Below are 20,766 nucleotides of genomic sequence, written 5' to 3' on the forward strand. Positions count from 1 at the left end.
CCCCTTTTTCGACTTTCTGACGAGCCAAGTCCAGGGGGACTTAACAAGCGCAGTGACCCACTTAAAAGCTCCGGTAAGGAAGGTCGCAAAAGAGGGCAAAACCGGCTTCACAAACGTCACAAGCCGTGGAAATTCGGGACTCCGTTCTAGTTGTAAATCGAGAATTACCTGTCCGTCCAGGGAGGCTGCGGTCTCCGTGGCGGCCTCTCTCATCGAAGGGGTAACCGATACAAGACACGAGACGAGGGATCGAGTGTCTCTGGCCAGCTCTGTGTGGAATATTAAAAACACAAGAAGAACTCGGAGAGCAAGGAATTCAGATTGACCGGTGGCCCTATTTACAGATAAAAACAAGATAGAAAAAAGACCAAGAGGAAGGAGGAATTGAATTAAAACCAAATCGTTGGATAAACTTTTAGAAGCCACGGAGGAAAAATTGATTTCAAACATTTATAAATATTTATTGGAATTTGATTTGGCAGAAGAATTAGTAAAGAGACAAATGATAGCATGGCCAAGAAACATCGGACATAACATAGAACTGGAGGACAGGGAAAGAGTGTGGGAAAATAATTATATTATGACAAAATCAGTGGTTTATAAAGAGAACCAGTATAAAATGTGGTATAGATGGTATCTGGCCCCTTCGAGGTTAGCGAAAATGTATTCGAACTGGCTGGAAATGCAAGCAGGCACAGGGCACTTTTCTCCATGTTTGGTGGCTTTGCCCAAAAAATTGGAAGTATTGGGGAAAAATAAGGATTTGGCTAATAGAAATAACATCGGGAAAAATAGAACTTAAACCAGAAATATTTTTACTAGGGATGATTAAAGAAAATTCTAAGAAAGAAAGAAAGAATTTAATGCTACATATAGTCACTGCAGCCAGATTGGCGCTAGCTCAGTTTTGGAAAACTGATCAACTACCAACAAATTCAAAAAAATCTATAATTGTGTGGAAATGGATTAACCTTCGAATTGAAAGAGAAGGCAGACTCAAAATATTGTATAGTATGGAATAAATAGTACAATTGGGTAACTCGGAGAAATGAGGGCAAACGCAAAATTCTGAATGATAACAAAAATTTTTTTAAAAAATGTCAATAACAGAACGGATATGTGATCAAAGTCACTTTTTCTTTTGATGTAGTGTTGTTTATATGGATATATATGTGTTTTGTATACACATGGTGTATTATTTTGCTTTTATATGTTTAATAAAGTTTGTTTTTAAAATTGAAAAAAAGAAAAAAGAAAAAAGAAAAGGGTTTTTGTGAAACCATAATCAGACGAGAACAGAGGCGCCATTACGGGCTGGGAACTCAGAGGACATCTAAATTATTTCGGCATAAATCATGCAAGAACATGGCATGAATTATTGAATCGAGCTCTTGACTTTGTTCCAGGTTAAACAGGTTAAACACGTTAAACAGTGACCAAAATCAGTTTAGGCCAGGCTGGACCCTCCAGGGCCATTTTGTGAGTGCACCCGCAAAACCAGACTTCAGACTCCCCCCTATGTCCCTGGGTCCATCTCCCTGCTTTCCCCAGGCTCCCCTCTTGCCTTAAGAGCCCCAGACTGCCTTCTACCCCTCTTCCCTAACGCCCTTGTAGGAAGTTAGCACCCACCCCTCTCCTAGAAAAATGAAATATTCTAGGAAATATTAAAAAAGGGGCAGAATATCAGCCCCCCCCACCTTTCTCAATGGATCATTAAGGCCTGGGCCAGCCTATTCTACATAACAAAGATCTACGTCCTTCAGGCAGAGCCCTAGTAGGAATTGCCCAAAGCCCTTTCATTACATCATCACCCCGCAGGAGTCAACCAAGCCTAGGACACAGACAACCTACAAAGTTACCCCTGCATGGTCCCATGGGAGTCTGACCACCAATCAGAACACGAGCTCAAATTCAAATCCCAACAGAGGGTATAAATATCTGTCTCTCTCTCCCCACTCCATGTGCCTTTTTTGACCGGGATCTCAAACCATGTGATCCTGTCCACCATTAAACCATCTTTCCCAATAGTCTCCATATATTCCAGTGTCTTTTTCCCCACTTGTAACTGAACCCAGATGGACATTTCTTCCAACACTCCCAAGACCCCCCCCCCGCTCTCCCTACGCCCCCCCTAACCCCCCCCCCCGAGAGACCAGACCAGGCGCAGTGCACACTAAACAGCTTTAATCAGCAGCAGGGCTGTCCCAGCAGACGATTACATGGCACCTCGGGGTGCTCCCAGTTGGGCAGAGAAGCCGCGAGAAACGGGGGAAAAGGCGTTGCGAAGGGGACAGCTGGGCTTGAAGCCCCCCCCAAAACTCCCGAGCTTTGCGATCCCGCTAAGGGCCGCCGGCAAGCTCAGGTTTCCTCCGAAAAGAAAGAGTTGCAGGCCACGGTTAAGGCGGCCACCAGGATTATGAACTCCTGGAAATCGACTTCCCCGTCGCCGTTCTCGTCCAGATCGTGCATGATCTTGTCCACCACCTCCGGATCTCTCTGGGTCTGGAAAAAACAGAAACCGGACAAGGATTTGGAGTGCCGTTCGATTCCCCCCGAGTCAAAGGATACCGGGCGGGGGTGCCCCCCTGCGCCCCCCCGGCGCTCGTCCATCTCCTTGACCTGTTTTCCCAGATTCCGACATATAAAAATTCTAGTCCCACTTTGGCCTGAAAGCCGGCTGGGTGACTTTGGGCCAAACACCAGGAGACTGGGAGTTCCGGCTGACAGTAGGCCCATCTCTAGGAGCCTGGGAGTTCTAGTTTCGACCTTAGGCATGAAAGCCAGCTGGGTGACTTTGGGTAGCCCCCTACTCAATCAGGAGACCCTCGCCTTGACCATTGCAGACACATGGCTGTCTCAGTCTCTTCTTAAAAACCTCCAGCGTTGAGAGTAACAACTACTTCTGGTGGCAAGCAGTTCCACTGGTGAATTCTTAGGAAATTCCTCCTGAGTTCTAGGTTGCTTCTCTCCTTGGTTAGTTTCCACCCGTTGCCTTCCTCCATCGGTCCTACCTCCAAGAGGCCGCCCAGCTCATTCTGCAGCAGCTCCTTCAGCTCCTTCTTGCTCAGCTTATACTTGTCGCCTTCTTTGCCGGAGTAGCTGTGGAAGACGGAGATGATGGTGTCCACGGCCGTCTCCAATTGCGATGCCATTCCGGGGCCTAGAGAGAGAGAGAGAGAGAGAGAGAGAGAGAGAGAGAGAGAGAGAGAGACCCACTTAAAAGCTCCGGTAAGGAAGGTCGCAAAAGAGGGCAAAACCCACTTCACAAACGTCACAAGCTGCGGAAATTCGGGACTCCATTCTAGTTGTAAATCGGGGATTACCTGTCCGTCCAGGGAGGCTACGGTCTCCGTGGCGGTCTCTCTCATCGAAGGGGTAACCGATACAAGAGACGAGACGAGGGATCGAGTGTCTCTGGCCAGATCCGCATGGACAATGGGGTCCGTCCCCAGAGGCGGCTCGGATGACCAACATGAAAAGGGTTTTTGTGGAACCAAAATCGGACGAGAACAGAACTGCTGCGAAATCAGATACCGGGACGAGCAAAGGATCCGAGTTCACGTTACGGGCCGGGAACTCGAAGGAGGTCTAAACTATTTCGGCATAAATCATGCAAGAACATGGCATGAATTATTGAATCGAGCTCTTGACTTTGTCCCAGGTTAAACAGTGGCCAAAATCAGTTCAGGCCAGGCTGGACAGCAACGTCCAACTACCGGCGCGAGATCTCGAAGACGAGTCCGTGACGGGTAAAGCCCAATCTGTGGGTCGATTTGCTTGGAGATTCCGAAAGGGAGAAGAGGCGGAGCCAAAAGGAAACGGCAACATGGGAGGAGGGCGGAGCCAGGAGCAAACGGGCAGCTCAGGGGGCGGAGCCAATGAACGGGAAGACATCTCGGGGAAGAGGTACAGATCGTCCTCGTTTTATGACCCCTGTTTGCAAATCGCAAACGTCGCTAGCTAAGAAAATTAAGGCGGAGAATCTTCCGCAAACACCCAACAAATCTGCCCCCTTTGTTGCGTTTGGGCAAAAGTGTGTTTGTGAAGCAATCGTGCTCCTAAAAAAAATATAAACAATTTTGTTGGACATACAAGTCCTCGACTTAACCACCGTTCATTTAGCGACCAAAGTTACAACCGCCCTCAAAAGAGTGACACTTCGGTCCTTTTTCCACACTTAACGACCGTCCCCGCGGCCACGCGATCCAAATTCAGAAGTTGGCCACCAGCTCACATTGACGACGGGCGCAGCGTCCCGAGGTGATGCGATCGCCGTCTGATAAGTCAACGGGGGAAGCCAGATTTGCTTAACGGCCGCGTGACTAACCGTGATCCGCTCAACAACTGGCGGCAAGAAAGGTCGTAAAAATGGGACGGAGCTCACATTTTAACGAACGTCTCGCTTAGCAACGGAAACGGCGGGATCCATTCTGGCCGTAAGCCGAGCACAAATCCCGGTTGCAATGCCAGCCGTCCCCCACCAGAGGGCGCCCGGCTCTTCCAATCTCTCCTTTCCCAGCAAACGTTAAAAAAATCTGATTTTGCAAGACTCAAGTGACAAATCCCAGTTATTTGCTGGGGCCGGGCCCTCATTCCATCCCTCTGAATTCTGCTGGCTTTTCATTCTTCTCTTTCTTTCATTTCCTGTCCCCGAAAGAGTTGAGCAACGCTGCCCGCGTTCTTGTGGAACAGCTCCGGTCCTGTTTTCTTTCTTTCTTTTTTTTTATTCCAGGACAGCTGCAATTTCCATCTGGAATGTTTCCGTAGCCACCCAAGCCTTACCCACAAAAGTTTTGATTTATTTCCCAAACCCAAAACAGGCAAGGGAGTTTCCAGACCTATAAAATATACCTTTTTTGGGGTGAATTTGACCGGTATTTTCCCGTATTATTCTTATATTTTTATTCTTCTTTTCTTATATATATATATTTAGTTATGCATTTTCCTTTAACATACACAAGTGCTTCGTGAACAATGGATCGTCTGGGTCTATCTGCTTATATGAGGGATGCGGTGGCTCGGTGGCAAAGACGCTGAGCTTGTCGATCGAAAGGTTGGCAGTTCGGCGGTTCGAATCCCCAGTGCCGCGTAACGGTGGTGAGCTCCCGTGACTCGTCCCAGCTTCTGCCAACCTAGCAGTTCGAAAGCAGGTAAAAAAAATGCAAGTAGAAAAATAGGGACCCCCTTTGGTGGGAAGGGAACAGCGTTTTCCGTGCGCCTTTGGCGTTGAGTCATGCCGGCCACGTGACCATGGAGACGTCTTTGGACAGCGCTGGCTCTTCGGCTTTGAAACGGAGAGGAGCAGCGCCCCCTAGAGTCAGGAACGGCTAGCACAGATGTGCGAGGGGAACCTTTACCTATCTGCTTATATATAGTAAAAAGAGTTCCAGTTTCTAATTTCTACCTCTATGGACTAGCCATTGGTAAAAACAAATCCCATATTGAGAAATGTTCTCTATCTTCTTTATTCTTTTATTTCTAATGTCAATCTATCCATTTCTGTGCAATCTAGAACCAGGGGGGACATGAGAGCATCTTCCAGTATTTGAGGGGCTGCCCCAAAGAAGAGGGGTGGTGGTTTCAACTTGTCCTCCAAAGCACCGGAAGGCAGGATGAGAAGCAACGGATGGAAACTCACCAAGGAGAGAAGGAACGAAGGAGAAATTCCCCTGATCGGAGAAAACAATGAATCAGAGGATTTTATTTGGCTTTGCAACCAACCTTGAATTTATGACCCTTTTTTTAATGACTGCCATTTATGACGCTTTTGATATAACGGGTTTCCAAAGAAATCTCGACTCTAGTAAAGTTAACTAGACTTAAGGAGAAATTTCCTGGTTATGAGAACAATGAGTCAATGGAACTACTCGCCACCAGAAGTTGTGGCTGCTCCATCGCTGGAGGCTTTTAAGAAGAGACTGGATGGCCATTTGTCTGGAATTGTGTAGGGTCTCCTGCCTGAGTGGGGGGATGGACTAGAAGACCTCCGAGGTCCCTTCCGTGATTCCAATGAATACTCCCGTCCCCGAGATCCTTTTAGCGTTCAGAAGGACGGATTTTGAGAGCAGTTTTCTCTACAAAATATCACAAGTTGGATGGTTGGAATTGGGTTCAACAGACCCCGTATTCCCCCCTCGCCCCTCTCCATAGAGAGGGGTGCCCAGTTTGTGCCAGGGGTTGCACGATGCCCCGTCCACGAGACAGACCCGGCCTTCAATCTCTTTAAAGAGCAAATTAATCAACTGAAGCGTGACTTGATTAACCTAACCCAGAATTAATTAAAAGCCGTGATGATTTTCTATTTTATTTTGACCTACTGAAAAGGACATTTTTAATCGACGGGCATCCAAATCTGATTTAATAATCGAAAAAAAGAATCTGATTGAATAGGATTTAACGGCATCCAGGATTCCAGGATTCTTCTTGGTAGGAAGGGTGCAGGTAATCCTCGATTTACGGCCACAGCTGAGCCCCAAACTGCCGTTGCTGAGCGAGACAGCTGCCCAGTGAGCTTTGCCCCGTTTTACGACCTTCCTTGCCACCGTTGTTAAGTGAATCGCTCCAGTTCTTTTGTGAATAAGACCGCCGTTCAAATGAACCCGGTTTCCCCTCTTGATTTTGGGGGGAAAACCCCCCCAATTGCGACCGTCAGAAACACGGGTCAGTTGCCAAGCATCTGAATTTTGATCGCGCGACACCGGGGATTGCTGCGTGGGTCGTAAGTGTGAGAAACGGTCCCTTCTTTCAGTGCTGTTGTTAACTTCCAACGGTCAGTGAACGGACGGGTTGTTAAAAGTCGAGCTTGTACAGGAATTATCCTGCTTCAGCAGCGGGTTGGACTAGAAGGCCTCTCGAGGTCCCTTTCTGACTTTTTTTATTCTCTATTCATTTTAGAATGGGCATTTATATCGGACTCAAGCAACTTATTCTTTCCTTTTTTCTTTCTTTCTTTCTTTCGGGCACCAACGCGGAGAAAGGGAGGGCGAGGCAGACACCAACACATCAACACAGAGCGAGGGAGAGAGCGATAGACACGCAAAAGCTGTTTACAGCGTTTTGCTCTCTGCCCAGACAAAGCAGCCATTCAGAGCCCCCAGCCTTCGCCCGTCCCCGTCCCAGGACTACAAAATGCCCCTTTTGAACAGGGAGGATACGGGAAGCCAGAGGGCCAAATTAAGGGCAACCCCCCGCCCCACGCACACACAAAAACCCAGGACCGAGAAGCGGATTTCAAGTCCCCTAAAATCAGACTCTCGCCGGAGGGCAGAGCGGGCAAATTTTTTCCAAACTTTGCAAATGAAAAAAGAAATGGAACCCGCTTTTTTAAAAAAATGCCCTTAAAATCCAAACCCACCCAAATTGGCATTAACAAGCCACATGAAAACGGCCATTGCTGCCTCTGTTTCACAGTTGTTTCTCCTTCTTCTTCCTCCTCCTCCTCCTCTTCTTCTTCTTCCTCCTCCTCTCCCTCTCCTCCCCTCCTTCTCTTCCTCCTCCTCTCCATCTCCTCCCCCCTTCCCCTTCCTCCTCCTCTTCCTCCTCCTCTCCTCTCCCCCTCCCCTTCTCCTTTCTCCTCCTCCCACTCCTTTTCCTCCTCCTCTCCCCTCCCCATTTCCTTCCTCCTCCTCCTCCCCCCTCCTCTTTCTCCTCCTCCTCCCCCCTCCCTTTTTCCTTCCTCCTCCTCTTTCCCTCCTCCTCCTCCCTCCTTCTTCCTCCTCCTCCTCTTCCCCCTCTCCCTCTCCCCTCCTCCTCCTCCCCCTCTTCTTCTTCCTCCTCTCCTCTCCCCTCCTCCTCCTCCCTCCTCCTCTTTCTCCTCCTCCTCCCCCCTCCCTTTTTCCTTCCTCCTCCTCTTTCCCTCCTCCTCCTCCTCTTCTTTTTATTCATTTATTTATTTTTTAAATTTTTATACCGCCCCCCTCTCCTGAAGGACTCGGGGCGGTGAACAGCCAAAATTATAAACACACAATACAAATATTAAACTACATTAAAACGAGATTAAATTTATCTTTGGCTTCCCCAATTTAAAACCCCTTACCCATAAAATTCCCCAATTAAAAGATTTTTAACCCAGCAGATTCTTTCCAGCAGAATTTTCTGCCTGGTATATTCATGTTCCTTCAGCCTGGCTGAGTTTGGATTATTTTAATTTTATTTCTAATTTATTTTTCCTTTCTTTTTGTTCCTCCTCTCTTCCCTTCGAACCAAAATAAGCCTCTCTCCAGAGTTTCCTGATCCAGGTAGTTCTCGACTTAACAACAATTCGCTCAGTGACGGTTACAAGAGAGCTAACGACCATGTTGCACACTTGTGACCTTCGCCGCCACGTCATCAAAATTCAGACTTGTATTTACGATGGTCGCAGTGGGGGCGGGTGTCACCCCCCCCTTTTGCGACCGTCTGATGAGCAAAGTCAACGGGGAAGCCGGATTCACTTAACAACTGTGTTCCCAGCTTAACGACGTTAAGTCGTTGTTTCACTTAAGTTAAGTGAAACTTAACTTCACGTTAAGCTTCACTTAACAACCGGGGCAAGAAAGATCGTAAAAATAGGCTCAAAATTCACTTAACGACTGTCTCGCTTAGCGACAGAACCTTGGGGACTCAGTTGCGGTTGTAACCAATTCAGATTCAGATTAACAGAGTTGGAAGGGATCTTGTGGGTCATCTAGTCCAACCCCTCGCCCCAATTTCTAATTTTTAATATATATTTTTTTCATCGTCAGCCAGTTTTTAGCAGTTTTGAAGGCTCGCCGAGCCTAAATAAAGGTAATTTTTTTTAAAAAAGCAGTGGGTCGATCTAAAACGACACAGGCAGCCTGCAGATTGGCAATTCTGATTCTTATCGCTTTTATTTCGAATTTCCATTTCATTCCATCTGGGAAGAAGTGCCTGGTCACATACTTATGGGGTGTTGGCCCGAATATTTGTCGTGTTTTTGTAAGCTCGGCGGGGAGACACGGGCTGTGTTATTATTATTATTATTATTAATTGCTCCTAGGGATGACACGTACACCGCTTCAAATCCCTGCCTGTATCAGCTGATAAATATGTGATAAATAAATCATACATGCCACACACGTGTTTGGAGATGGGGAAATGGGGCTTTTGCAACCCTCATTTAAACAACAACAAAAAGAGAAAAGAAATGATTCAACAAATTACAGATGAGCTGTTCGTTATATTACAGCTAACGCAACCGAGGCTCAAATTTCTGAGGTTCCGCGAGACATTTTGCTCCGTTTTAAGACCTCCACGGTTGTTAAGTGAACCCCCCCCCCCGATTTTCTGAAGGTTACAAAAGGGGATCCCGTGAGCCTGGGACGCCACGACCGTCATAAATACGAGTCTTTTGATTTTTGATCGCGTGACTGCGGGGATGCTGGGACGGTCGTAAGTTTGAAAAAAAAAGGGGGGATCTCAGTCACTGTTTTTCAGTGCCGGTCACTAAATGAACCAATTGTTGTAAGTCGAGGACTGCCTGTGAAATTCGGAGTTTGTCTACTGCAAATGATGATTGGGAGAATAAAAGATCCCTTCAGCCTCAAAATCCCTAAATCATCTGTTTTTTTCTACCCCAAACTCCCAAATTATTTGCAGAAGTTTCAAAACTGGACTAATTGAGACTAATTTCCAAGCTTTGAGTTCCATAGGGGAGCTCCTGCCCATGCACAGAGGGCTTCGCTCATTTTCTAGGGAAACTCTCACTGTCCACCGGTTCACAAGCTAACCCTGGTTAGTTTAAACCTGGATTAAGCTTCCGTTTCTGCGTCTGGAGCGTGGGATGCTAAACTTGGGTTAACGCTGGCTTAGTCGGTTTGTCGAGGGATGTTAGGCTCCCCAAACTGGGTTAATACTTCAGCAAGCAGGTTCCCAACAGCTGTCTGAATGCGCCCCTCCCCAATCTTCTCCTCCTCCCACCCCGCTTTGCACGTTCCCCCCCCCCATCTTGGGAAAGGGGGGAAAATAAAATCCCCTGAAAATGCAATTAATGAATTCAGCTTAAAAGTGTCATTTTGGGGAGGGGGGGGGGACACACAAAGATCCTCGCACGACCTCCAGAGACACACAGACACACACCCCGAATATCTTCGGTGAAGTTTTGCATTGGCGAATATAATCACGAATGCAGATTTTACTTTATTTTTTTTTTTGCAGGTTTGGGAAAATCTGGGGTGGGGAGTGGGGGGGATGAGGAGATTTGGGGTGGGGTGGAGTGAGGGTGGGGAGATAGAAACATGCCAAGGGCTGCAGAATCTAAGCGCTAATCCATCCATCCATCCATCCATCCATCCATCCATCCATCCATCCCTCCATCCGTCCGTCCATCCCACCTTCCCTGCCCTTTGGAAATGACTTACTGCACGAAGTGGATGAGTTGGCTGGCTGGAAGGAAGGAAGGAAGGAACGGTTGGGGGGGGGGTTGAGTTTTGCCCTAAAATCCAAGCCACAGACCACCCCTCCCGGACCCTCCCCACCGGGGACGACCAATAGGGAAGGTTTGGCAAGCCGGCCCAGGAGACAGATGCTGGCTTGTTTGCCTCTTGCGGGTCAACAAAGGGCCATTGTGTGGCCGTCCCTGCAGGGAGCTGGCCAACCTGCTTCCTAAAAATATAACAGGGAAGGCGGGGCGGCTTTTTTGGCCCGGCACAGAGCTGACTTGCAAGCTTCGTTTAGTGACCGTTCCAAGTTACGACGGCCCACGGTGGGGTGGGGGAGGGAAAGGGAAGGGACCGGGGTTTCTCGGGCCCCCGTGTCTTACACCGTTGCGGCATTCCCCGTTTGTCCCGGGATCGTAATTTGGACGTTAGGCAACGGGTTCGCGTTGATGACGATTGCAGATGGAAAAGAATCTAGGAAGAGCGTAGCGGGGTCAGACGGATGCCCTCTGGGGAGCCCCCCCTGGCTTGCCTTCCAGAAGTTGTGGGGGCTCCAACACGGGAAGAGATCGGAGAGCTGTTTGTCTGAAATGGTAGAGGGTCTCCTGTTTGAGGAGAGGGTTGGACTAGAAGACCTCCAAGGTCCCTTCCAATGCTTTTATTCTATTATTCTACTATCCTTCCTTCCTTCCCTCTATCATCTTCCTCCCTCCCTTCCTTCCTTCCTTCCCTCTATCATCTCCTTCCTTCCTTCCCTCTATCATCTTCCTTCCTTCCTTCCCTCTATCATCTCCTTCCTTCCTTCCTTCCCTCCATCATCTTCCTTCCTTCCTTCCCTCTATCATCTCCTTCCTTCCTTCCTTCTTTCCTTCCTTCCTTCCTTCCTTCCTTCCTTCCTTCCCTCTATCACCTCCTTTCTTTCTTCCTTCCTTCCTTCTCTTCCATCTCTATTTATCTATCTGTCCTTCTATCTATATTCCTCCCTCCCTCCCTCCCATCTTTTTTCCTTCCTTCCTTCCTTCCTTCCAACTCTGTTATTCTGCCATGCCCTGCTGGGATCCTCCGGCCATCAGCTGGCGTTCCTAGAGAGACTTGACTCTAAGCACTACACCGCGCTGCCTCTTAAGTCATCCGGGCTGCATTTCCTCCTGCGAACCTGCCCCGGCTTGCAGCCTGTGTCTGGCGGGTGGGCAGCCTGGGAAAATGAATGGCGGGCAGCCCAGGGGTGTCAAGGGTGAGCGGTTGTGCCCAGGCGAGCACCAGGCGCCTCTGGGAGGGGACTCCAAGCCCCAACATCTGGAAGCCCAGAGAGGCCCCCTCTCCCGCACACCCCTCGCAGCAGCTGGCTGTGGCCCTGGATAAACCAGTTGGTCCCACCAATCTGCTTTGGGTGGGGCAGAAGCTGGCCTGGCACTTTCCTTTGGGTCTCTGCCGCTGAGACAATGGGGGGGGCTGATTTGGGGGGAGGATGGGGGCTTTGATGGAGGGGAGAAGGGTTGGGGAGGAGAAGGTGGGCTTGGGGTGATTGGAGTTGGTGGGATCTGGTGAGATTGTCTCTGTCTATCAACTTAACTATCATCCATATCTATCTATCTATCTATCTATCTATCTATCTATCTATCTATCTATCTCTATATCATCTCTATTATATTTTCTCATTTATATTATTACATCTCTCTCTCTCTCTCTCTCTCTCTCTATGTATATCTCTATATCATCTCTATTATATTTTCTCATTTATATTATCAATTACATCTATCTATCTATCTATCTATCTATCTATCTATCTATCTATCTATCTTTATCTCTATCTCTTTCTCGATCTTGGCAAAGTTTAGAAAAGGCTGGACTTCAACTCCCAGAATTCCCCCAGAGGGATTCAGACCCAACCAGATTCTTATTTCCCCCATCACAATAATCTGGGAACTCTAAAAAAAAAAAAGTCTCCCTTGCAAACAGCCTCATTGTTCCAGATTCCGGATTCAGAGGTAGACTGCAGCTGAGGCTGGAGGTTCCTCGGATCGGCCACTAACCTGAGATATACAGCAGCCGGCAGTTTTTTCTGGGGGAACCTTTCCACAGGTGCTCTTTCCCTCCTCTCCTTCCACTCTCAGCCTGCAGCTAAAAAAAAAGGAAGAAATTTGTGCTAATAGTTTTTTTTTTTTTTTTAGAAAGTACCTTCTCTGACTCACAGCTCCAAACCACAAGTCTTAAAGGGGAAACTGCACAGTTGTTGTTTTTAATCTGATGGTGGGCAGAAGGACCCCCCCCCTCTTTTGGGAGAATAACTCACCCAGGATCTATCTATCTATCATCATCTATCTATGTATCTCTATATCTATCTTTTTCTTCTTCTCCCTGCCTCCCTTCTTCCTTTTTTCTTTCTTTTTCTTTCTCTCTCCCTTTCTTTTTCTTTTTTTCTTTCTTTCTACTCTTTCTTTCTCCCTTTTTCTCTCTCTCCCTTCCCTTTCTTTTTCTTTCTGCTATCTTTCTTTCGTTCTTTGTTCTTTCTTTTTCTTTTCCTCCCTTTTTCTCTCTCCCTCATCTTTTTCTTTCTATCTACTTTTTCTACTCTTCTTTCTACTTTTTCTTTCTTTCTTTCTCCCTTTTTTCTCTCCCTTATCTTTTTCTTTCTTTCTACTCCTTTCTTTTTCTTTCTTTCTTTCTTTCTTTCTTTTCTTCTCCTCCTGCATTATAGCTGAGAAGATATGGGTTTGTGGTTTTTTTCCATCCCTCTCTTCTGATTTCCCAAATAGGCTGGAAAGTAATGGAAAAAGTTTAAATTCAGCTGAGTCTCTGCAGAGGGCAAAAGTAAGTCAGATCTGCTCCCCAGGAACTCAGGTTTTATATCAGAAAAGGTTCAAATCTGAAGAGTTTTATATTAAAAATGGGCTGCGTTTTTGTGTCGTATTTGGAGTTGCCCCGTGCAACAGAACTCCCCTTTCATTTCTTTTCTCTTCTTTTTTCTCTTTTCTCCTTTCCTCTTTTTTCACCTTTCCTTTCTTCTCTTTTCACCTCCACTCCTTTCCCTTCCCTCTCCCTTTTTGCCTTTCCTTCCTCCTCTCCTTCTTTCCTCTTTTTTCCTTTCCGTTCCTTCCCTTCTTCCTCCTTCCCTTCTTCCTTCTTTCTCCTTCCCTTTCCTTCCCTTTTTCTTTCTTTTTCCTGCCCTCTCTCCTTCTTTTCCCTTCTTTCTCTTTCCCTTTCCTTCTTCCTTCTTTCTTCATCCCTTTCCTTCTTCCTCCTTTTTCCTTCCCTTTCTCCTTCCCTTCCCTTCCTTCCCTTCTTCCTCCTTCCCTTCTTCCTTCTTTCTCCTTCCCTTTCCTTCCCTTTTTCCTTCTTTTCCCTTCTTTCTCTTTCCCTTTCCTTCTTCTTTCTTCATCCCTTTACTTCTTCCTCCTTTTTCCTTCCCTTTCTCCTTCCCTTCCTTTTCTCCTCCTTTTTCCTGCCCTTTCTCCTTCCCTTTCTCCTTCTTCCTCCTTTCTCCTTCCTTTCCCTTCTCAAGCCCCATTTAACCCTGGCTAGAAGCTTCCTTGATTTCGCTCCAGGCAAAAGTGGGGAAACTTTCGACCCAGGGAACAAAAATAATTTGGGGACAGAGCCTTCCCGGCCCAACCCAACCAGCCAGGGACACATCCTGTCCCTCCATCAGGCTAAACAAGAATCATCTCGCCCCTTCCTGGTCCCTGTGCCAAACCAAGAGAGAATTCCGATCTGTTTGGGGGGGGAAAAAATGAAGAAAAAAACCAGGATTTTCCAGTCTACGGGACGCTTCGTTCCAGGCTTGTAAACCTCTAACACAAATGCCCCCTTTATCCCCCCACAAGGTCCCATTTTGTTCTGCGGGATGAGGAAGGTTATTTTAAATCCTGGCCACTAGGGTTTAGAATCAGAGTTTCCAAAGAAAACTCTTGTTTATGGGTGAAAAAGCTTTGGAGAAGGTTTGCCAAGAGGGGAGGAGAGCAGGCTGAATTAGCCGGCTGCGGAAAGAGAAACCAAATACTCCAAAGTAACCTTCCCTTCCCCACCTCCCAGTGACGGCCCTATAAAACCTCCCCACCTGAAGGTTTTCCTTGCAAGGGAGACCAAGGTTGAGGTAAGTGGCCAGGTGGCTGCAGGAAGCGGCCGTGGGGGACGGGACGGGACACAACGGATGGGGAGGGATGGGGGGCCTGGGATTTTCCTTCGCTTGGAGGGCGGCTGGAGCCTGGAGGAGGTGGGTTTGGCTTACTCCAATCTGTGAATGAACGTTTGGGGATCAGTTAATCTTTGGAAAGACAAGACAGACAGACAGACAGAGCCAGTAGGTAGGTGTGATAGGCAGACAGAGAAAGGAAGGAAGGAAGGAAGGAAGGAAGGAAGGAAGGAAGGAAGGAAGGAAGGAAGGGAGGGTTAGAAAAGATTCGTAAATGGATGGATGGATTAGTAGATTAGATTAGAGTAAAGATGAAAGAAAAAGAAAGAGAAGAGAGAGAAGAAAGAGAAGAAAGACAGAAGAAAGAAAGAAAGAAAGAAAGAAAGGAAGGAAGGAAGGAAGAGAAGGAAGGAAGGAAAGAAGGAAGAAAAGATTTGTAAATGGATGGATGGATTCATAGATTAGAGTAAAGATGAAAGAAAAAAGGAGAGAGAAAAGAGAAGGAACAGTTAGAAAAGATTTGTAAATGGATGGATGGATTAGTAGATTAGAGTAAAGATGAAAGAAAAAGAGAGAAGAGAAAGAAAAAGAAAAAGAAAAAAGAAAGAAGGAAAGAGGAGAAAGGAAGGAAGGAAGGAAGAAAAGATTTGTAAATGGATGGATGGATTAGTAGATTAGAGTAAAGATGAAAGAAAAAAGGAGAGAAAAAAGAGAAAGAAAGAGAAAGAGAAGGAACAGTTAGAAAAGATTTGTAAATGGATGGATGGATTAGTAGATTAGAGTAAAGATGAAAGAAAAAGAGAGAAGAGAAAGAAAAAGAAAAAAGAAAGAAGGAAAGAGGAGAGAGGAAGGAAGGAAGGAACAGTTAGAAAAGATTCGTAAATGGATGGATGGATTAGTAGATTAGATGAAAGATGAAAGAAAAAGAAAGAGAAGAGAGAGAGAAAAGAAAGAAAGAGAAAGAAAGAGAAGGAATGAAGGAACAGTTAGAAAAGATTCGTAAATGGATGGATGGATTAATAGATTAGATGAAAGATGAAAGAAAAAGAAAAAGAAAGAAGAGAGAAAAAAGAGAAAGAAAAAGAAAGAAAGAGAAGGAAGGAAGGAACAGTTAGAAAAGATTCGTAAATGGATGGATTAGTAGATTAGATTAGATTAAAGATGAAAGAAAAAGAGAAGAGAGAAAAAAGAAAGAGAAAGAAAGAAAGAGAAGGAAGAAAAGATTCATAAATGGATGGATGGATTAGTAGATTAGATTAAAGATGAAAGAAAAAGAGAGAAGAGAAAGAAAAAGAAAAAAAGAAAGGAGAGAGGAGAGAGGAAGAAAGGAAGGAACAGTTTAAAAAGATTAGTAAATAGATAAAATAGTTAAAACGATTAAAACGGATGGATGGATTAGTAGATAGATTAAAGATGAAAGAAAAAGAAGAGAGAGAAGAAAGAAAAAGAAACAAACAAACAGAGGGAGGGAGGAAGGAAGGAAACTACAAAATAAATTTAAGATGAATTTCAGATTAAATATATTTAGGATCTCTTAACAACCCCCTGGTTTAGCGACCGAAGGGGCCGGTTCTATCCGCGGTCGTAAGGCAAGGAATGCCTGCACCTCCTGGGACCGCTCCCTTTTCAACGCCGTCTCCACGAAACGCATCCCCATAGCTTTCTTCTTCATCACCCCCCCCACCTTCCTCTCCCTCTTCCCTGGCCAGCCTGCTTCACCCACCCCATCTGACCGAAGACGGACACCCCTCGCTCGCCATGACCAGCAGCGCAATGACCGAGCTGGAGAAGGCCATCGAAACAATCGTCGACGTCTTTTTCAAGTACTCCACCCGTGAAGGCAATCAAGCCACACTCACCACTGGCGAGTTTAAAGAGTTGGCCACCGCCCAGCTGCCCAACCTTATGAAGGTGAGCACGTCCAGGGGAAGGGAGGGGGGGGGGGGAAATGGGGAGAGGGGGCCCCACCCGGTTTAGGCGAACCGGAGGGGAGCGCGTTTTCCCCCTTTTTAAAATACTTTTTCTCCCCTTCGTGCCTTTTTTTTTCTCTTCTTTTTTTTTTCCTTCATGTTTTTATTCGGATACCCGTGTTCCCCCGAAAATAAGACCCTGTCTTATATTTTTGGGGGGATCCCGAAATAGGCGCTTGGGCTTATTTTTCAGGGAGGTCTTATTATTTTGGGGCGCGTGGAGCAAGACGGGGCTTCTCTTGCCGTCTTAGCTGATTTCCAGCTCTGCGTTTAAATATTTTTGAGGAGGGCTTATTTTTTTTGGGGGGGAGGCTTATTTTAGCCCATGGGCTCAAAAGCCCGATTGGGCTTATTATCAGGGGAGGTCTTATTTTCGGGGAAACAGGATAACATTCACTTTCCATCAAACTGTCAATATAATAATTTTAAATTGGGGTATTTTAATTTTTAGGCTTTTAAATCGGCCAAATCTATTTAATTATTTTAATTTTTAATTATTGTTGTGTCTTGTGTTTTTAAATTGGCTGTACACCGCCCTGAGTCCTTCGGGAGAAGGGCGGTATAGAAATAAAATTATTTATTTATTTATTTATATTTTTAAACAGCGTGTGATCTGGGTACAGTTATTTTTAGACCATCATAATCCACATATTTGTTCTAATATTCATCGCCATAGTATTAATAATATAATAATATAATAACAGTAATACTTAACATCATCTTCTTTAGCAACTCTCCACATTAACATTTTCTCTTTTTATTATCTCCTTTCTAACTTCTGTTTCTATTGTCTGGCCATTAATACGTCCCATATCAAAAAATATTCAGTTTCTTCTTTATCCTTAATAGCGAGCGTTAGTCTATCCATTTCTGCGCATTCTAATATTTTCTTAATTACATTGCCCTCTGACGGAATCTCATCATTTTTCCATTGTTGTGCAAATACAATTCTACTTGCGGTTAGTATATGCAAGACCAGATATATAGTCTTTTTGTCATATTTTTCCGGTAGAATGCCCAACAAAAATATCTCTGGTCTCCAATCTATATGTTGCTTTGTCATTTTTTTTTCCAACCAAGTATATATTTTCATCCAATATTTTTTAGCTTTTGGGCATGTCCACCGCATATGGTAGTATGAACCAGATGATTGATTACACTTCCAACATTTGGCAGATCTATCTTTATACATTTTTGCCAGTCTTGCAAATATATATGTTATACACACACACACACAAAGGGGTGCGGTGGCTCAGTGGCTAAGACACTGAGCTTGTCGATCGAAAGGTCGGCAGTTCGGCAGTTCGAATCCCGAGTGCCAAGTAACGGGGTGAGCTCCTGTGACTTGTCCCAGCTTCTGCCAACCTAGCAGTTGGAAAGTAAGTAAAAAATGCAAGTAGAAAAATAGGAACCACCTTTGGTGGGAAGGTAACAGCGTTCTGTGCGCCTTTGGCATTGAGTCATGCCGGCCACATGACCACGGAGACGTCTTCGGACAGCGCTGGCTCTTTGGCTTTGAAATGGAGATGAGCACTGCCCCATAGAGTCGGAAACAAGTAGCACGTATGTGCGAGGGGAACCTTTACCTTTAATATATATATATATATATTATATATATATGTGTGCAAATCTTTGCCTCAATCTTACACGGGAAAAGACCCAAATACGCCAAGACTTGCATATATATATATTTGAATGAATTTTTCTTCTTTTGAAGAACGTCGGGGACCTGGATGAGAAGATGAAAACTTTGGATGTCAACCGTGACCAGGAGCTGAAATTTGGAGAATACTGGCGGCTGATCGGCGAACTGGCCAAGGAGATGAAGAAAGAGAAAGTGGGGAAGAAGAAGTGATGGAGTTGCGGAGTGAGGATTTGGGCGTCGAGGAGAAACGACCCGGGACCAGGACACCACAACAGTTGCGTATCGGCGGGAGGACAGCAAGATGTCGAGAGCCACCAAGCCTCTCTTGCAGCTCAAATAAATCAAATAAATACCAAGCCGGTGCTTTTCCAGTGTTTGATGGTCAGACCAGAAACATATATCTGGGTTGACATGTTTGTGTGTGTGTGTGTGTGTGTGTAAAAGAAGCGGGAGGGGAAGTGAGGGAGGAGAACAGATCCCTGCCAAATTGAGGCCAAGATCTGATGCCGGGAACGTGCCATGTGTCTTGTTCCAAAGTCCCATAACGCACAGTTGCCAAGTGAATGACGACAATTTACTGAATGTTGAGTAGATAAGACAGAAATGTGCAGCCCAACAAGAGTTTATTAGGAAGGAAGAGAAGTCTGGGGTGAACACGCAGAAGAAGAGACACCAATGTCCAAGTTCGTTGAGGACTGAATTGTGTTCGGTAATCACTACTTGGGCCTCGGTCACAACATAACCAAACAAGGCTACATGTAGTAGCAACATCTTCCATTTAGGACTCAACCAAGTCAAGAACATCCTTTGAAGGATGTCTCCTTGGTCCCAGTCCATCTCTCCTTCTTGTCTTACCCAACTTTCTTCACCATGGGCTCATTCAGCGTCTAGAAGGTTGGGTCCCATCTCCACAGGACTCTTCCATCTTGACCTTTGGGTCTGGTGATCACCCTTCTAAGTCTTCCTCCGGATCTTGATTCATCCAGAAGATCTACTTAGCCAAGAACCAAGGTGGTCCTTTTCCTCTCTGGGAGCTCTCCCTGGTCCTGTCTGTCCCTGGGTCAAGAGCCAAGCAAGATAGGACAACCCCAGGCAGATGGAACCAGGAACGGTTGTGAGATAAGGTGGCTCTTCAAGTTCTTCCTTCAAGAGAACTCATGATACTTGAACATTGCTTCCATATTTTTAGAAACACAACCTCCTCAGAGTGATCCCTGACCCCTCCTGGGAAGCCCTCCCCCCTCCTAAAGACCCTTAGATGAGACCCATAAGATATAATCCCAACCACGGTTAGTAGAACAAGGTGGGAAGGACCAACCAGATGCCCCAGGATAAAATATCTCCTCAGCTTCACTTCATCCCAAGTCTTCCTTGGTCCTCCAGATTGTGTCTCCTCAATGCTAGTTGGGCAACACACAGCAATCCCGCCCACCACCCAGGCCGGGTAGGCAGGGCAACCCACCCACCCCCATCCACCAACTCCTGGAAGCTGCCGAGATGCCTCCACCAACCAACTCTTGGCGGAGAACCAAGACCAGCTTGACGAGTCGTGAGGAATTAAGAGCCGTCCTCGCAACTCAAACCGGATATGAAGCATCTTGAGTTCCTGCAGGCACGCGTCGGATACGGGGAGCGGATTGTGGCAGGGCTGAAGTAGGTGCCAAAGAATTTGAGTCTGCGGGGCGTTGATCTGTCACCGCCGGTGACCATGGAGACGGGATTAGCTGCTAAATTGACATGGCAGTTGATCCCAAAGGCCGGGGTGTGAGAAAGAGACGGGAGAGACAAAGAGCAAAAAAATCGACGCATCAAATCCCGGAGTAAATAACCTGCAAAGTCACTCGTTTGTGTGGGTCTTCAATGATGGCTTGTCAGACGTCCCAGGGTTAGGCCACAAGGCTAAACCACAAGCCACGGCTTAACACTTCGGGCGGTGACCTCACAGGTCAGACAAAGCCGTGGGAAAAGGACTCGCAAGAGGGTGAAGTTTGATTTTTCAAGGAGTTTGTTGGTCTTTGATATATCATAGAGACTCCGAAATGGTTTACCGGGGGGTCGGACTAGAAGACCTCCAAGGCCCCTTCCAACTCTTGTTATCCTGAATTCAGACTCTAGGGTTGATAGAACTGAGGTTTAACAGGGCTGGGAGGCACCCTGGAGGACATCTAGTCCAACCCCTGCCCGTTGCAGGAATCTGCCACTATAACGCAAATGTACAAACTTCACACAACTTGTGGCCAATATTTTTACACGCTTAAGCTGATGGGGGGGTGGGAGGTGAGTTTGCTAAGTTTGCCAACCCAGACTCCACCAAGATAGTCCTCGACATACGACCGCCGTTGAGCCCCCCCAATTTCCGTTGCTAAACGAGACAGTCCCAAAGTGAGCTTTGCCCCATTTCACGGCCTCTCTCGCCACAGTGCTTAAGTGAACCACGGCCGTCGTTAAGTGAGTCACATGGTCATTAAACGAATCTGGCTAAACCCCCTCCCCTTTGTCAGAGGGTCTCAAAAAGGGGATCACGTCACCCCGGGACGCTGTGACCGTCATAAATAGGAGCCCGTTGACACGCGTCTGAATTTTGTTTACATGACCACGCGGAGAGGCTGCAAGGGTCATTAAGTGTGAAAAATGATCGTCAGT

General features: G+C 46.4%; 4 protein-coding genes across 9 annotated transcripts in view; 1 reads left to right on the top strand and 3 right to left on the bottom strand.

Moving 5' to 3' along the window:
• The window catches only part of LOC132709124 (uncharacterized), an 11,511-nt gene extending 9,426 nt beyond the window's left edge, over window positions 1-2,085 (bottom strand). Inside the window, exon 1 of one of the 2 annotated variants that reach the window (XM_087880723.1) lies at window positions 169-2,085. In XM_087880723.1, coding sequence (XP_087736849.1) covers window positions 169-450 — 282 coding nt within the window. In that variant the 5' untranslated portion in view covers window positions 451-2,085. The remainder of the gene's footprint in view (window positions 1-168) is intronic. The other variant, XM_087880724.1, reaches the window with a different exon arrangement.
• LOC132709125 (protein S100-A1-like) overlaps window positions 1-20,766 on the bottom strand; it is an 83,715-nt gene that overhangs the window by 21,252 nt on the left and 41,697 nt on the right. The window lies entirely within an intron of this gene.
• Window positions 2,168-20,766, bottom strand: part of LOC117657966 (protein S100-A1) — a 73,660-nt gene continuing 55,061 nt past the window's right edge. For 2 of the 5 annotated variants that reach the window (XM_087880718.1, XM_060681960.2), the window contains 3 exons: window positions 12,410-12,497; window positions 3,012-3,160; window positions 2,168-2,502 (listed from right to left, as the gene is read on the bottom strand). In XM_087880718.1, coding sequence (XP_087736844.1) covers window positions 2,359-2,502; window positions 3,012-3,152 — 285 coding nt within the window. In that variant the 5' untranslated portion in view covers window positions 3,153-3,160; window positions 12,410-12,497 and the 3' untranslated portion in view covers window positions 2,168-2,358. Of the gene's footprint in view, window positions 2,503-3,011; window positions 3,161-3,323; window positions 4,642-7,354; window positions 7,461-10,358; window positions 10,442-12,409; window positions 12,498-20,766 lie in introns of those variants that run through there. The other 3 variants (XM_034406079.3, XM_034406078.3, XM_087880717.1) reach the window with 3 other exon arrangements.
• On the top strand, window positions 14,270-18,479 carry LOC132709134 (protein S100-A13-like). Its single transcript, XM_060681975.2, has 3 exons — window positions 14,270-14,469; window positions 16,218-16,419; window positions 18,196-18,479. Exons 2-3 carry the CDS (start codon window positions 16,267-16,269, stop codon window positions 18,331-18,333), a joined length of 291 nt encoding a protein of 96 aa, XP_060537958.2. The 5' UTR covers window positions 14,270-14,469; window positions 16,218-16,266; the 3' UTR covers window positions 18,334-18,479.

Source organism: Pantherophis guttatus, chromosome 18 (genome assembly GCF_059756535.1).
Source record: "Pantherophis guttatus breed Tessera chromosome 18, ASM5975653v1, whole genome shotgun sequence".
NCBI lineage: Eukaryota > Metazoa > Chordata > Lepidosauria > Squamata > Colubridae > Pantherophis > Pantherophis guttatus.